Genomic DNA, 15,419 nt, shown 5'->3' with positions numbered 1-15,419 from the left:
ATACTTTTCAAACACTTAAGAATGATTTTCCATCCTTCAAGAAGCTCACAATCTAAGGAGATTTTCCAATTATTTTTCTTTTTGTTTAATGGTTTATTTAATTCACATAATGAAAAATATTCTTAAAAATATTATAGGTAATATAAAAGCTGTTATAATTAAAACACAATCTGGCTTAACACAGCAAGGCACATTTTCACGGTTTAGTTTTGTTTTTGTTTGTTTTACACATTTCAGTAAGACAGACAGATTTTAAATTTGACAGGTAGGATAGCAAAGCCTTTAATAAAAAGGGACCCATTTGTCCTGAGGCTTTATCAGAAGCAAATACACATGCCCACTAGTAAAGTAGTTGCCCTCTTTACTGAGGGCATGTTGTAACCCTAAGAACCCCTCAGGGCCAAGGCTGTTCTGTAACAGTGGCAAAGAGTCCTGTGGCACCGTATAGGCTAACAGACATATTGGAGCATAAGCTTTCGTGGGTGAATACCCACTTCGTCAGATGCATGTGTTCTGTAACAGTAACTCCTACCAGGCCTGACAAACTCAGCATACTGCTTTAATGGTATTTACCCACAAATGATGTCATGTACGAGTTAAATGGAAGCCAGGATCATACTGATCATTAATATTGCAATTAAATGTATGTACAGATACTATGTAAAAAGTTATATATGCATAATGAAAATACGTTCCTAAACTCTGAATCAAGGCAGGATTGACAAACAGGTTTCTTCCACACAAAGGATGTATATTCACTTGTCTGCTTCGGTTCACATGTAAATTAAGCATTGTAAGCCAATGCAAGGGAAGCCCTGTTCACATAGGGTATGTCTACACTATGGAATAAGGTCGAATTTATAGAAGTCGGTTTTTTAGAAATCGGTTTTATATATTCGAGTGAGTGTGTCCCCACAGAAAATGCTCTAAGTGCATTATGTGCATTAACTCGGCGGAGTGCTTCCACAGTACCGAGGCTAGAGTCGACTTCCGGAGCATTGCACTGTGGTAGCTATCCCACAGTTCCCGCAGTCTCCGCTGCCCATTGGAATTCTGGGTTGAGATCCCAATGCCTGATGGGGCTAAAACATTGTCGCAGGTGGTTCTGGGTACATATCGTCAGGCCCCCATTCCCTCCCTCCCTCCATGAAAGCAAGGGCAGACAATCGTTTTGCGGCTTTTTTCCTGAGTTACCTGTGCAGACGCCATACCACGGCAAGCATGGAGCCCGCTCAGGTAACCGTCACCCTATGTCTCCTGGGTGCTGGCAGACATGGTACGGCACTGCTACACAGTAGCAGCAACCCCTTGCCTTGTGGCAGCAGACGGTACAGTACGACTGGTAGCCGTCATCGTCATGTCCGAGGTGCTCCTGGCCACATCGGCTGGGAGCGCCTGGACAGACATGGGCGCAGGGACTAAATTTGGAGTGACTTGACCAGGTCATTCTCTTTAGTCGGGCAGTCAGTCCTATTGAACCATCTTATGGTGAGCAGGCAGGCGATACGGATTGCTAGCAGTTGTACTGTACCATCTTCTGCCGGGCAGGCAAGAGATGAGGATGGCTAGCAGTCGTACTGTACCATCTTCTGCCGAGCAGCCATGAGATGTGGATGGCATACAGTCCTTCTGCACTGTCTGCTGCCAGCCAAAGATGTAAAAGATCGATGGAGTGGATCAAAACAAGAAATAGACCAGATTTGTTTTGTACTCATTTGCCTCCTCCCCTGTCTAGGGGACTCATTCCTCTGGGTCACACTGCAGTCACTCACAGAGAAGGTGCAGCGAGGTAAATCTAGCCATGTATCAATCAGAGGCTAGGCTAACCTCCTCGTTCCAATAAGAACAATAACTTAGGTGCCCATTTCTTACTGGAACCCTCTGTGAAGTCCTGCCTGAAATACTCCTTGATGTAAAGACACCCCCTTTGTTGATTTTAGCTCCCTGAAGCCAACCCTGTAAGCCGTGTCGTTAGTCGCCCCTCCCTCCGTCAGAGCAACGGCAGACAATCGTTCTGCGCCTTTTTTCTGTGCGGACGCCATACCAAGGCAAGCATGGAGGCTGCTCAGCTCACTTTGGCAATTAGGAGCACATTAAACACCACACGCATTATCCAGCAGTATATGCAGCACCAGAACCGGGCAAAGCGATACCGGGCAAGGAGGCGACGTCAGCGCGGTCACGTGAGTGATCAGGACATGGACACAGATTTCTCTGAAAGCATGGGCCCTGCCAATGCATGCATCATGGTGCTAATGGGGCAGGTTCATGCTGTGGAACGCCGATTCTGGGCTCGGGAAACAAGCACAGACTGGTGGGACCGCATAGTGTTGCAGGTCTGGGACGATTCCCAGTGGCTGCGAAACTTTCGCATGCGTAAGGGCACTTTCATGGAACTTTGTGACTTGCTTTCCCCTGCCCTGAGGCACATGAATACCAAGATGAGAGCAGCCCTCACAGTTGAGAAGCGAGTGGCGATAGCCCTGTGGAAGCTTGCAACACCAGACAGCTACCGGTCAGTTGGGAATCAATTTGGAGTGGGCAAATCTACTGTTGGGGCTGCTGTGATGCAAGTAGCCCACGCAATCAAAGATCTGCTGATATCAAGGGTAGTGACCCTGGGAAATGTGCAGGTCATAGTGGATGGTTTTGCTGCAATGGGATTCCCTAACTGTGGTGGGGCCACAGACGGAACCCATATCCCTATCTTGGCACCGGAGCACCAAGCCGCCGAGTACATAAACTGCAAGGGGTACTTTTCGATAGTGCTGCAAGCTCTGGTGGATCACCAGGGACGTTTCACCAACATCAACGTGGGATGGCTGGGAAAGGTGCATGACGCTCGCATCTTCAGGAACTCTGGTCTGTTTCAAAAGCTGCAGGAAGGGACTTTATTCCCAGACCAGAAAATAACTGTTGGGGATGTTGAAATGCCTCTATGTATCCTTGGGGACCCAGCCTACCCCTTAGTGCCATGGCTCATGAAGCCGTACACAGGCAGCCTGGACAGTAGTCAGGAGCTGTTCAACTACAGGCTGAGCAAGTGCAGAATGGTGGTAGAATGTGCATTTGGATGTTTAAAGGCGCGCTGGCGCAGTTTACTGACTCGCTTAGACCTCAGCGAAACCAATATTCCCACTGTTATTACTGCTTGAGGTGTGCTCCACAATATCTGTGAGAGTAAGGGGGAGACGTTTATGGTGGGGTGGGAGGTTGAGGCAAATCGCCTGGCTGCTGGTTACGTGCAGCCAGACACCAGGGCGGTTAGAAGAGCACAGGAGGGCGCGGTACGCATCAGAGAAGCTTTGAAAACCAGTTTCATGACTGGCCAGGCTACGGTGTGAAAGTTCTGTTTGTTTCTCCTTGATGAAACCCCCTGCCCCTTGGTTCACTCTACTTCTCTGTAAGCTAACCACCCGCCCCTCCTCCCTTCAATCACCGCTTGCAGAGGCAATAAAGTCATTGTTGCTTCACATTCATGCATTCTTTATTCATTCATCACACAAATAGGGGGATGACTACCAAGGTAGCCCAGGAGGGGTGGTGGAGGAGGGAAGGAAAATGCCACACAGCACTTTAAGCACAGCACTTTAAAAGTTTACAACTTTAAAATTTATTGAATGACAGCCTTCTTTTTTTTGGGCAATCCTCTGTGGTGGAGTGGCTGGTTGGCCGGAGGCCCCCCCACCGCGTTCTTGGGCGTCTGGGTGTGGAGGCTATGGAACTTGGGGAGGAGGGCGGTTGGTTACAGAGGGGCTGCAGTGGCAGGCTGTGCTCCAGCTGCCTTTGCTGCAGCTCAACCATACACTGGTTTGGTCCTCCAGCAGCCTCAACATTGAATCCTACCTCCTCTCATCACGCTGCTGCCACATTTGAGCTTCAGCCCTTTCTTCAGCCCGCCACTTACTCTCTTCAGCCCACCACTTACTCTCTTCCCGGTCATTTTGTGCTTTCCTGCACTCTGACATTATTTGCCTCCACGCATTCGTCTGTGCTCTGTCAGTGTGGGAGGACAGCATGAGGTCGGAGAACATTTCATTGCGAGTGCGTTTTTTTTTTCTTTCTAAGCTTCACTAGCCTCTGGGAAGGAGAATGATCCTGTGATCATTGAAACACATGCAGCTGGTGGAGAAAAAAAAGGGACAGCGGTATTTAAAAAGACATTTTATAAAACAGTGGCTACACTCTTTCAGGGTAAACCTTGCTGTTAACATTACATACATAGCACATGTGCTTTCATTACAAGGTCGCATTTTGCCTCCCCCCACTGCGTGGCTACCCCCTCCCCGTGGCTAACAGCGGGGAACATTTCTGTTTAGCCACAGGCAAACAGCCCAGCAGGAATGGGCTCCTCTGAGTGACCCCTGAAGAAAAGCACTCTATTTCAACCAGGTGACCATGAATTATATCTCACTCTCCTGAGGATAACACAGAGAGATAAAAAACGGATGTTGTTTGAATGCCAGCAAACATACACTGCAATGCTTTGTTCTACAATGATTCCCGAGTACGTGTTACTGGCCTGGAGTGGTAAAGTGTCCTACCATGAAGGATGCAATAAGGCTGCCCTCCCCAGAAACCTTTTGCAAAGGCTTTGGGAGTACATCCAGGAGAGCCGCGAATGTCAGGGCAAGTAATCCTTTCACGTGCTTGCTTTTAAACCATGTATAGTATTTTAAAAGGTACACTCACCAGAGGTCCCTTCTCCGCCTGCTGGGTCCCAGAGGCAGCCTTGGGTGGGTTCGGGGGGTACTGGCTCCAGGTCCAGGGTGAGAAACAGTTCCTGGCTGTCGGGAAAACCGGTTTCTCCGCTTGCTTGCTGTGAGCTATCTACAATCTCATCATCATCTTCTTCATTCCCAAAACCTGCTTCCGTATTGCCTCCATCTCCATGGAAGGAGTCAAACAACACGGCTGGGATAGTGGTGGCTGAACCCCCTAAAATGGCATGCAGCTCATCATAGAAGCGGCATGTTTGGGGCTCTGACCCGGAGCGGCCGTTCGCCTCTCTGGTTTTCTGGTAGGCTTGCCTCAGCTCCTTCAGTTTCACACGGCACTGCTTCGGGTCCCTGTTATGGCCTCTGTCCTTCATGCCCTGGGAGATTTTGACAAAGGTTTTGGCATTTCGAAAACTGGAACGGAGTTCTGATAGCACGGATTCCTCTCCCCAAACAGCGATCAGATCCCGTACCTCCCGTTCGGTCCATGCTGGAGCTCTTTTGCAATTCTGGGACTCCATCATGGTCACCTCTGCTGATGAGCTCTGCATGGTCACCTGCAGCTTGCCACGCTGGCCAAACAGGAAATGAGATTCAAAAGTTCGCGGTTCTTTTCCTGTCTACCTGGCCAGTGCATCTGACTTGAGAGTGCTGTCCAGAGCGGTCACAATGGAACACTCTGGGATAGCTCCCGGAGGCCAATACCATCAAATTGTGTCCACAGTACCCCAAATTCGAGCCGGCAAGGCCGATTTAAGCGCTAATCCACTTGTCGGGGTGGAGTAAGGAAATCGATTTTAAGAGCCCTTTAAGTCGAAATAAAGGGCTTCATCGTGTGGACGGGTGCAGGTTTACATCGATTTAATGCTGCTAAATTCGACCTAAAGTCCTAGTGTAGACCAGGGCATAGGGAAGTCAACATGAGGATGTGAAGTCAACAAGAAGTCAGCACACCAGGGAAAAACCTTGAGGGGTCATCCTGTCTCCGGGGACCAAAAATAGATTTGGGGGGATACAAGGAGAAGGTAAAAGGACATCTCTTTATTCTGTATCTGAAAGTAATAGGGCAGTGTGATTACATTCATGAAAATGGGATCCGAAACTGCCCCAGTTAGGAGTACTGTCAAGGACATTTAGGGGAGAATAAACTGCTTTTAGACAGTTAGTCTGTTAAAGTTAAGTCTAGTCTCTAGAAAGCATGTACTGATTTTGTTTTTATATGAAACCTTTCTGTTTCCATTATCCTTACCCACTATCTCTTAAATCTTAACCCTTGATAACAAATTTGTGATTTAACATACAAAAGCCAGTAGAAGAACACTTCAATCTTTCCTGGACATTCTATAACAGATTTAAAAGTAGCTATGCTTGAATAGGGACTGGGAGTGGCTGGCTCATTACAAAAGCAGCTTTGCCTCTCCTGGAATTGACACCTCATCTATTATTGGGAGTGGACTACATCCACCCTGACCAAATTGGCCCTGTCAACACTGGTTCTCAATTTGTGAGGTAAGTCCCTTCTCTTCATGTATCATTATATAATGCCTGCATCTGTAATTTTCACTCCATGCATCTGAAGAAGTGGTTTTTTACCCATGAAAGCTTATGCCCAAATAAATCCATTAGTCTTTAAGATGCCACCGAACGCCTTGCTGTTTGTATGGATACAAACTAACACGGCTACCCCCTGAAATTTGTGATTGTTTCACTATAAATATATCTCAATGCTGTGATGTTATATAGACGCTGATCCTCACTTGAATGATACAGGTTGGTGTGTACACTATCCCCTTGGGAATAGAAAACCTGGTATTTCTGTGAGTAGTCAGTTACAAGGGCTGGATGTCACAGGGGAACACTTCAAAAGGGGCTGGGATGCACCTATTGTTAACCTACAAAGCAAAGTAAGGGCTAGCATTGCACAGAGGAGATTGTTTGGGTTGCTAACAGACTGGAGGTGTCAGGGAACTGATTCCCAGTTAAGCACCACCAAGTCTCTCTCTCACTGGAGACAGGGCTAGTAAGGCAACTCACAGTCCTGGGCACTCCTTGAAGTATCACAGTTGTGTAGCTTCAACCAGATTCAGCTGCCTCTATCCCATTGCAAATTAGACAAAATGGTGGATATTTTGAGTAAGGGGAAATTATGAATATACTGGGAAACAGAAAATACTTGCTAATAACTTTGCTTAATTACAGCCTAATTTCCTAAATGTATCCCAAAAAATAGTTACAATGCATTTTTACTATATGAAAAGTGTGAAGTATAAGAAATCAGCCATTTGTTAGCAAAAGGGTTGCAAAAAGTGATCAGACTGAAAATTTTATAAAGTTACCATTTCTTAATTTTAACTCAAACAGTTACAGCTTTAATAAAAAATCCACAGAAAATTCAGTCTTTCTCAGTAGATTATGTGTTGTAAACTTGGGGAAGATAAACTGTGTTCTTCATACAAAAATAAAACAAAGAGGATTAATCTCTGCTTGAGTGACAAACTGAACTTAACCTGATTTAATAAGAGAGGAGCTATTATGCTTATAATGTAATTTATAGTCCTTGTTGTATGTTAGAAGTAAAGTACAATGGCAGAGTTGTTTGGAAAATTCTGCTCTCTGCCCAGCTTCAGTATGCTACCCCGAGAGATTCTCCCTCTCACTCTTCTAAGAACTAAAATTTAAACTCAGCTCTCTAATAAAACTATTATAAAATTAAAATTAGATGCAAATTAATTTAAAAACCTACCTTGTTTGCCACATCTCCAAAAGTCAAATTTGTTAGAGCCATTCCAGCATACCGTCTTAATGTAACACTGTAGTGGTCATTTGTAAGCCCATACATTTCACAATCCACTTGCAACAGTTCTGCAATAGCCTGCAACCCCCCTACATAAATGATATAATTGAAGCCAATGTTAGGAGTACAGTATTTTAGTTTTCCTTCTCCAAAATGGAGAGACAATAGCAGCAGCAGGATAATTAAAAAACAATACCACCACATGCACACTAATGTCAATTTCTGAGACACAGTCTCGATTAAGAACATATTTTAGGCAGCGCTGGAGGTCTCACCTACTGCTGAGGTTGCAAAACACTTTCCATTACAAGACACTGTTTTCAGTTTATCATAACTTTACTAAATGGTTAACCATTCAGGCTGAAATTTACCAAACCAAGTGTCGGCCTCAGATTAAATTTTTTTAGAAAGTTTCATATCAAATGGTTCAGCCATTTCTGAGAAGGAGGATAGGGGAAAATATACCATTTTGCCTATATTAAAATTTTGTACAATTAGGGCTGTCAAGCTATAAAAAAATTAATAGCAATTAATTGCGCAATTAATCACACTGTTAATAATACCATACCAGTTATTTAAATATTTCTGGATGTTTTCTACATTTTCAAATATATTGATTTCAATTACAACACAGAATACAAAATGTAAAGTGCTCACTTTATATTTATCTTTGATTACAAGTATTTGCACTGTAAAAAAACCAAAATAGTATTTTTCAATTCACCTAATACAAATACTGTAGTGCAATCTCCTTTTCATGAAAGTTGAACTTACAAATGTAGAATTATGTAAAAAAACAAACAAAAAACCAACCAGCATTCAAAAATAAAACAATGTAAAATTTTAGGACCTGCAAGTCCACTCAGTCCTACTTCTTGTTCAGCCAATTGCTCAGACAAACAAGTTTGTTTACATTTGCAGGAGATAATGCTGCCTGCTTCTTGTTTACAATGTCACCTGAAAGTGAGAACAGGCATTCCCATGGCACTGTTGTAGCCAGCATCACAAGATATTTACGTGCCAGATAAGCTGAAGATTCATATGTCCCTTGATGCTTCAACCACCATTCCAGGAAACAGGCGTCCATGCTGGTGCCAGGTTCTGCTCAATAACAATCCAAAGCAGCATGGACCAACGCATGTTCATTTTCATTATTGGAGTCAGATGCCACCAACAGAAGGTTGATTTTCTTTTTTGGTGGTTCGGGTCCTGTAGTTTCCGCATCGGAGTGTTGCTCTTTTAAGATTTCTGAAAGGCTTCTGAAAGCATTCTCCACACCTCCTCCCTCTCAGATTTTGGAAGGCACTTCATATTCTTAAACCTTGGGTCAAATCCTGTTGCTATCTTTAGAGATCTCACATTGGTACCTTCTTTGTGTTTTGCCAAATCTGTAGTGAAAGCGTTCTTAAAATGAACAACATGTGCTGAGTCATCATCTGAGACTGCTATAACATGAAATATATGGCAGAATGTGGGTAAAACAGAGTAGGGGACATACAATTCTCCCTCAAGGAGTTCAGTCACAAATTTAATTAGCGCATTATGTTTTAACGAGCGTCATCAGCATGAGAGCATGTCCTCTGGAATAGTGGCCGAAGCATGAGGGGACATACAAATGTTTAGTATATCTGGCACGTACAGAAGTGCCGCTACAGAAGTGCCATACAAATGCCTGTTCTCACTTTCTGGTGACATTGTAAATAAGAAGAGGGCAGCATTAGCTCCCGTAAAAGTAAACAAACTTACTTGCTGTAGTAATTGGCTGAACAAGAAGTAGGACTGAGTGGACTTATCGGCTCTGAAGTTTTACACAGTTAGGGGCAAGGGTAAGAACAAATGAGAAGAGGAGGAAGAGGAGCAGAGTGGGACAGAGACAGGAGCCAGTGAGGTGGAAAGGAGCATGGGGTGGTGGTGGTGGTGCAAAAAGCTCTATTACCATTTGAGAACACTCTCCTCCAAAACCAAGAAATTACACCCAGGATTTACCATTCCTCTGCTGTCAGCAAAACAGCTGCAAAACTCATTAGAAAAGTGTGCATCTAATCCCCCTCTAGTGGCTAGTTCACAGAGAGGATAATAGTGTACTACTGTTACCAGTTACTCCTTCAGTTCAAGTGGCAGAGGTCTGTGCTGTGGATCTAGAGGTTCCAGTCCTGCTGGTGATCAATTGGGGGTGGGGGAGTGGGTGTCAATATGTTCAATATGATGGGTCTTCTTGTTTCAATAAGTTTTTTTTTTAAATGTAGGAAATTACACATAAAACGACATTAAAAGAATGTTAAACTTGCAAAGTCAAGCATTCGAAAGTCAGCAAATGCCAGAATTCCTAACTTCTGCAACCCTAATTCAGCCCCCTTGTTCACGTGTATTATCATATGATCTTTACAACCATTTTCCCACTGGATCCCTGGCTCATTCTGTGCACAAGATAAACCATGCTCTAGAAATGAATCAGGGTTGTCTAGTGAAGGAGGCTATTACCTGCAGGGCCTTGCCTCATGTGTTGCAGAAGCTGGAAGGTGAATAGTGAATGAGGCAGAGGACTGCAGGAAGAGAAAAGATGGTCTCATGGTTAAAGCAGTTGAATGCCACCCTGGAAAACTGAATTCTATCCCTGCCTCAGTCACAGAGTTCCCATGTTATGCTGGGTAAGTCATTGAAATCAAATTTGTAAAGGTGAGCACTAACTGTACTCATTTTCTGGGTGCCTAAAATTAAGGCATCAGGGGCCAGATTTGCAGAAGTATTGAGCAATGACTGATCGGATCTGAACTGGTGACAGAGAAACCTACTGGATTTCTATTAAGTGTACAACAAAGGAAAGTTAAAACTTCTATCAAACTTCTCAATAGCTGTATAGAGAAAAATATTTCATCTTACCAAGCTCATTCATCGCGTGCCTGTGTTCTTCATCAAATGAAAGTTTCATCAGAACACACACTGCAGGACAGATCTGATGTTCAACTGGAGCTGGCCCTGTCCCCCAAAAAAGGCAACAATTAATACTGACTTGGTCTTTTACAAGGGCATTGTCAAAATAATAAGCCTTACCAAGAGATTCAAAGTTTAAGGTAAATATTTAGATCACTTTTTCAGGATCTGGATCTCTGAGAAAATGCAAGAGAAGACAAAAGTCACTGAGCATTCTAACAAAAACCATTTCCATACTCTCAGACGTACAAGAGACAAATTTTAATGCTGATTAATTTAATTTCCTAATTATCTTGATAATGGCTTTGGAGTGTAGAGAGTGGGATAGGTTAGGTTTTCTGGTTGTGTTTAATAATGCAATATCAAAAATAAAATTGTCTTGTTCCTTCCTTCCTTCTGAAGGGTAATCAGCATTATCTCACACTAGGAAGCATTTGTAGTTCTCAACATTTTTGTACCAGATTTTGTCTAGGCCACAGATTGTGTTAGGATGCCATCATGGGCTCTGATTCTGCAGGATGATCCCTGTAGTTAGATCAGATTGCATCCTGCACCCATGCCAATCCCACTGATTTCAGTGGTACTCTCTGTGGGCATGAAGAACCACCAATATAGAACATATTAGAGGATCAGGGCCTGTTTTTGTAATTTTCCCCCAAATCAGAAATGCAATTAGGGAAGTTAAAGAGTTACATAAATTTTCAAACCGATCTGAAAAAACTTTATTTTACATTGAAGAGGCTGTGATTGTATGTCAGAAACATCAAACAAATATCAAATTGGATTTTTAATAGTTGTTTGGATTATACTGAATTGATTGGAACAAGATTCCTCTTTTTGTGCCTACCTTAACCTCCCCAACAACTACCCAATCAAGACAGGATGAGAAAAAGGTAGGTTGAAAAAAACAACAGACTTTTGTGTACCACAGTGTTCAGAACATACATTAAAGAAAGACAAAATAGCAGTGAGCATGAATACAAATTTGTATAGCGTACACAAAAAAAATTACCAGGATTATACGTTTTATGAGATGCAAAGTCTAGGATTTAAAGGTCAGTCTTCCACAGAGCATTTACAGACAGTACATATTACACATGAGACATTCGGTTTTCAGATATTACTTTGACTTTTGTTTTAAAAAATTTCATACGAAAAAAGATCCTTAATTCACGTATATTTCCACCATACCAAAAATTCAGCTTAAAATGAAATTTACGGTTTTAAAGTTTTTGTATAATATATTGTTAGCCATTTTTAAAGCATTATGACAGACATACTTGGATTTTTGTCTTGGTCCATGCCTTGTTCATGTACCTCCTGCCATTCCCAACATGTTTCACAGTAAGCTCGGATCTGTTCCAAAAGATGGAGTACACGGATTTCCCGCCTGCCTCGCTTATCATCAGGCTGTGAGTGAATGATGTTATGCAGCGCTGCACTGGCTCTGGCACGGGCCTCCTTACTGCCCCGAGAGTTTCCTAATAACACAGAGTCTTTATCGTTGCCATGTAAAAGCTGGATGAGGAGAGGAAGACATCCAGACTGACGCATGGCTATGCAGCTGTCTTGGGAGCTAGACATAGCTAGCAAAGTTCGTGACATGTCATCCTTATCATGAGTACCAAGCATTGACAACAAAGAATACACCATTTCCACCTGTAGGCCAAATGATTTTAAAAATACGGTTACATTTTCTAAAAAAAGATACATCAAATTGAAATGAAGTGATGGATGATATATAAAAGCAAGGGAAAAATCTCCCTCCCCCAATTGTGCAACAATCAGTATCATTTAAAAAAATAATTGCATAATTATTACTGGTTCTTTGGTGTTTATAACATGAATAACATATAATGAATCCACTCGATAGTAATGTGAATGAAATGGGATCTATATTTTTGTTCATCTAGTCCTCTAATGAACAGTTCTGGATTTTCATTGTACTATAGGATTAAAACAATAGCATATTAATGAAAATGTGCTACCCAATAATGTTTTAGCCTGAACAAGCCAGGATATGTCTACTATGAATTCTTTTTCTTTCGAAGAGAAATTTATCTACATGAATAATACTTTCATTTAAAGGCTGCTCTCCAATGACAAATAATTTGCTAGAGTGAAAGTTAAATATGCTTATAGAGCCATAGTTTCCAAGGCCAGAAGAGCCCACTATGATCACCTAGTCTGACCTGTACAGCACAGACCATAGAACTTCCTCAAAATAACTCCTAGGACAGATCTTTTGGAAAAATATCTCATCTTGATTTAAAAATGGTCAGTGATGCATAGGGCTCTGTGTCTGTCACAGATTCTGTGACTTTCCGCAACCTTTGTGACTTCTGCAGGTGCCAGTGTGGCTGACCCCGGGGCCAGCTGCTCAGGTGGCCCCTGGGACAGCTCAGCAGCCACTGCTCCATGTTATTAAGTGACTCCCATATCAGCTGCTCCATTAACTTAAACAGGATCAATCTCAGGCTGATAGGTCTATAATTACTGAGGTTGTCCCATTTACCCTTTTTAAAAATTAACACAAACGTTAGCTTTTTTCCCAGTTTTCTGGACCTTCCCCAACGTGTCAAGACTTACTGAAAAATCAACATTAATTGTCCAGTGAGCTCCCCAGCCAACTCTTTTCAACTCTTAGATTCAAGTTATCTGAACCTGCTGATTTAAAAATATCTAACTTTAGTAGTTTCTGTTTATCAACATCCAGAGATACTAGTGGAATGGAAAGAGTGTAATAATCATAATATGGAGAGACTACATCAACTGTTTCTTCCCTAAATATAGAACAGAAATATTTATTGAACACTTCTGCCTTTTCTGCATTATTATTGATAATTCTACCATTTCCATCTAGTAATGGACTGATATTGTCAGGATTCTTTGTATTCCTAATACATTTAAAAAACTCCTTCTTAGCATCTTTAACTCTGCTGGCCATAGATTTCTCCTTGTGTTCCTTGGCTTCACTTATCAATTTTCTATAGTTCCTAACTTCTTATTTATATTCATTGCTGTCAACTTCCCCTTTCTTCTATTTGTTATATAATTAAAATGGGTTTTTTTGTTTACAGCTGCTTTCACTTCCCCTCTAAACCAGGTTGGTTTTCAAACCAGCACAGCCTTCTTCTTCAATTGTGGTTTTTGGGGCATCTAGTAAGGTGTTCTTAAATGAGTCCCAATTATCATTCACATTTTTCTGATTAAATTCTCTCTCCCAGATGATCTGGTTCATAATAGTTTTCAGCTTTGTGAAACTGACCCTATTAAAGTACAAATATACATATTACTGGGATACCAAATTCAGAACACCCTCGTGGATTTCACATCTAAGTATTAATTTAGGAGGGATTCTTGAGGCAGTCACATAAAAATATTAAAAACCCACGGTTTGAGAAGCTACTCATAAGCGGGCTACCCAGTTGGGACACAGAAGAAGCAGTTGATGAGTCTCTGCAGAGTGATACCTCCCGTATGTACCAGCTAGACAAGAAATCAGATTTGCCAAATACTAAGTTAGATAAAATTCTCTAATCCTAGCTAAATTGCTGCAAATGGTCACAAGTTCAACAAAATATCCTATGACATACATGAGAAAATCTAACATCACTGTGTTGTACAAGATTTAAAAGTTTGAGTGCATCTAGGTAATTTACTAGACTGAGTATTCAGAAAACCACGTATTTTATGAACACTAGGATAATCAATGAAATTGCTGAAAAAGTAGAAGTATTAAACATTGTAAAGTTATATGATCATATGGATCCACAAACTATTTAATATTAAATGTAAAAAAGATAGAATCAAAACCTGACAGAGCCCGTGAGCCAGCTTTGTGACAGTACAATGGCACGTGCCTGAGAAATGAGGTTTAGAGAGCCTCACTTCCTGGACTGGGAACAGTCAAATATGTTATGGAGCTGGCACACTTGTATTCTCAAAAGAGAATGAAAGCTATCTACTTAATGTATGCCTCTGGGCAGACCCCTGAGGGAGCAGCTTTAAAGCTTGTCTACACAGAGAGGTTAGTACACAGCAAGCTAAGGTGTGAATTTACAGCACACTAGCTAGTCTACATTAACTTACTCAGCACTTTACTATGCAGTAAGTGTCCACCTAGGGAATTAGTGTGTAGTAGTTAATGTGCTGTAAATTCACACCCTAACTTGCTGTGCACTAACTTCCCTTGTACACAAGCCCTTACTGTCTACCTCAGAGACTAGGTCTACTAGTGACCATGGTCTAGGAGAAAAGGATTATGTAAGTTTGTACAGTCTAGTGTAGTAGTGGGCAACCTGCAGCCCATGGGCTGCACATGGCCTATCAGGGTAATCTGCTGGTAGCCTGCAAGACAGTTTGTGTACACTGACCGTCCACAGGCATGGCCACGGTTCACTGTTCCCGGCTAATGGGAGCTGCAGGAAGCAGCGGGCTGTACGTCCCTGAGGTCCGCGCCGCTTCCCGCAGCACCCGTTGGCTGGGAATAGCGAACCTGTGGACGGTCCATGCCTGTGGATGGTCAATGTAAACAAACTGTCTCGCAGGCTGCCAGCATATTACCCTAATGGGCCATGTGTGGCCCATGGGCCGCAGGTTGCCCACCACTGGTCTAGTGCCTCTAGACCAGTGGGTCTCAACCTATTTACCATTGTGGGCCACATATGCGACCCACAATGTGTTATGTGGGCCGCATCCAATACTACCTGTATGGCCCTGAGGATGTCACATGGGCTGCAGCTCTGTGCTGATTGGGCAGCAGGTTGAGAACCACTGCTCTAGACTGTAAGCTCTCATGGACAGGGATCTGCTATTAGCACAGTTTACTTAGTGGACAGCATAGTCTACAATAACTGCATAAAACAAATGATCATGTATTCATGGGCATATGAATGTTGTAAGGTTCTCTGCACAACTCCTCTGAAACCATGTCCCTGACATACTATGGATTCATTTTGGGAAAATCTCCCATC

The 15,419-nt window shown here is 42.6% G+C and overlaps 1 protein-coding gene across 4 annotated transcripts in view; it reads right to left on the bottom strand.

Moving 5' to 3' along the window:
* APC (APC regulator of WNT signaling pathway) overlaps nucleotides 1–15,419 on the bottom strand; it is a 191,089-nt gene that overhangs the window by 18,037 nt on the left and 157,633 nt on the right. For all 4 annotated transcript variants that reach the window (XM_084627702.1, XM_084627701.1, XM_084627704.1 and 1 more), the window contains 3 exons: nucleotides 11,724–12,102; nucleotides 10,393–10,488; nucleotides 7,462–7,601 (listed from right to left, as the gene is read on the bottom strand). In XM_084627702.1, the coding sequence (XP_084483828.1) occupies nucleotides 7,462–7,601; nucleotides 10,393–10,488; nucleotides 11,724–12,102 (615 nt within the window). The remainder of the gene's footprint in view (nucleotides 1–7,461; nucleotides 7,602–10,392; nucleotides 10,489–11,723; nucleotides 12,103–15,419) is intronic.

This window comes from Lepidochelys olivacea, assembly GCF_965140295.1.
Source record: "Lepidochelys olivacea isolate rLepOli2 genome assembly, chromosome: 5".
NCBI classification, from domain to species: Eukaryota; Metazoa; Chordata; order Testudines; family Cheloniidae; genus Lepidochelys; species Lepidochelys olivacea.
The sequence above is the reverse complement of the archived record's forward strand: the minus strand, read 5'-3'. Positions and strand labels throughout refer to the sequence as shown.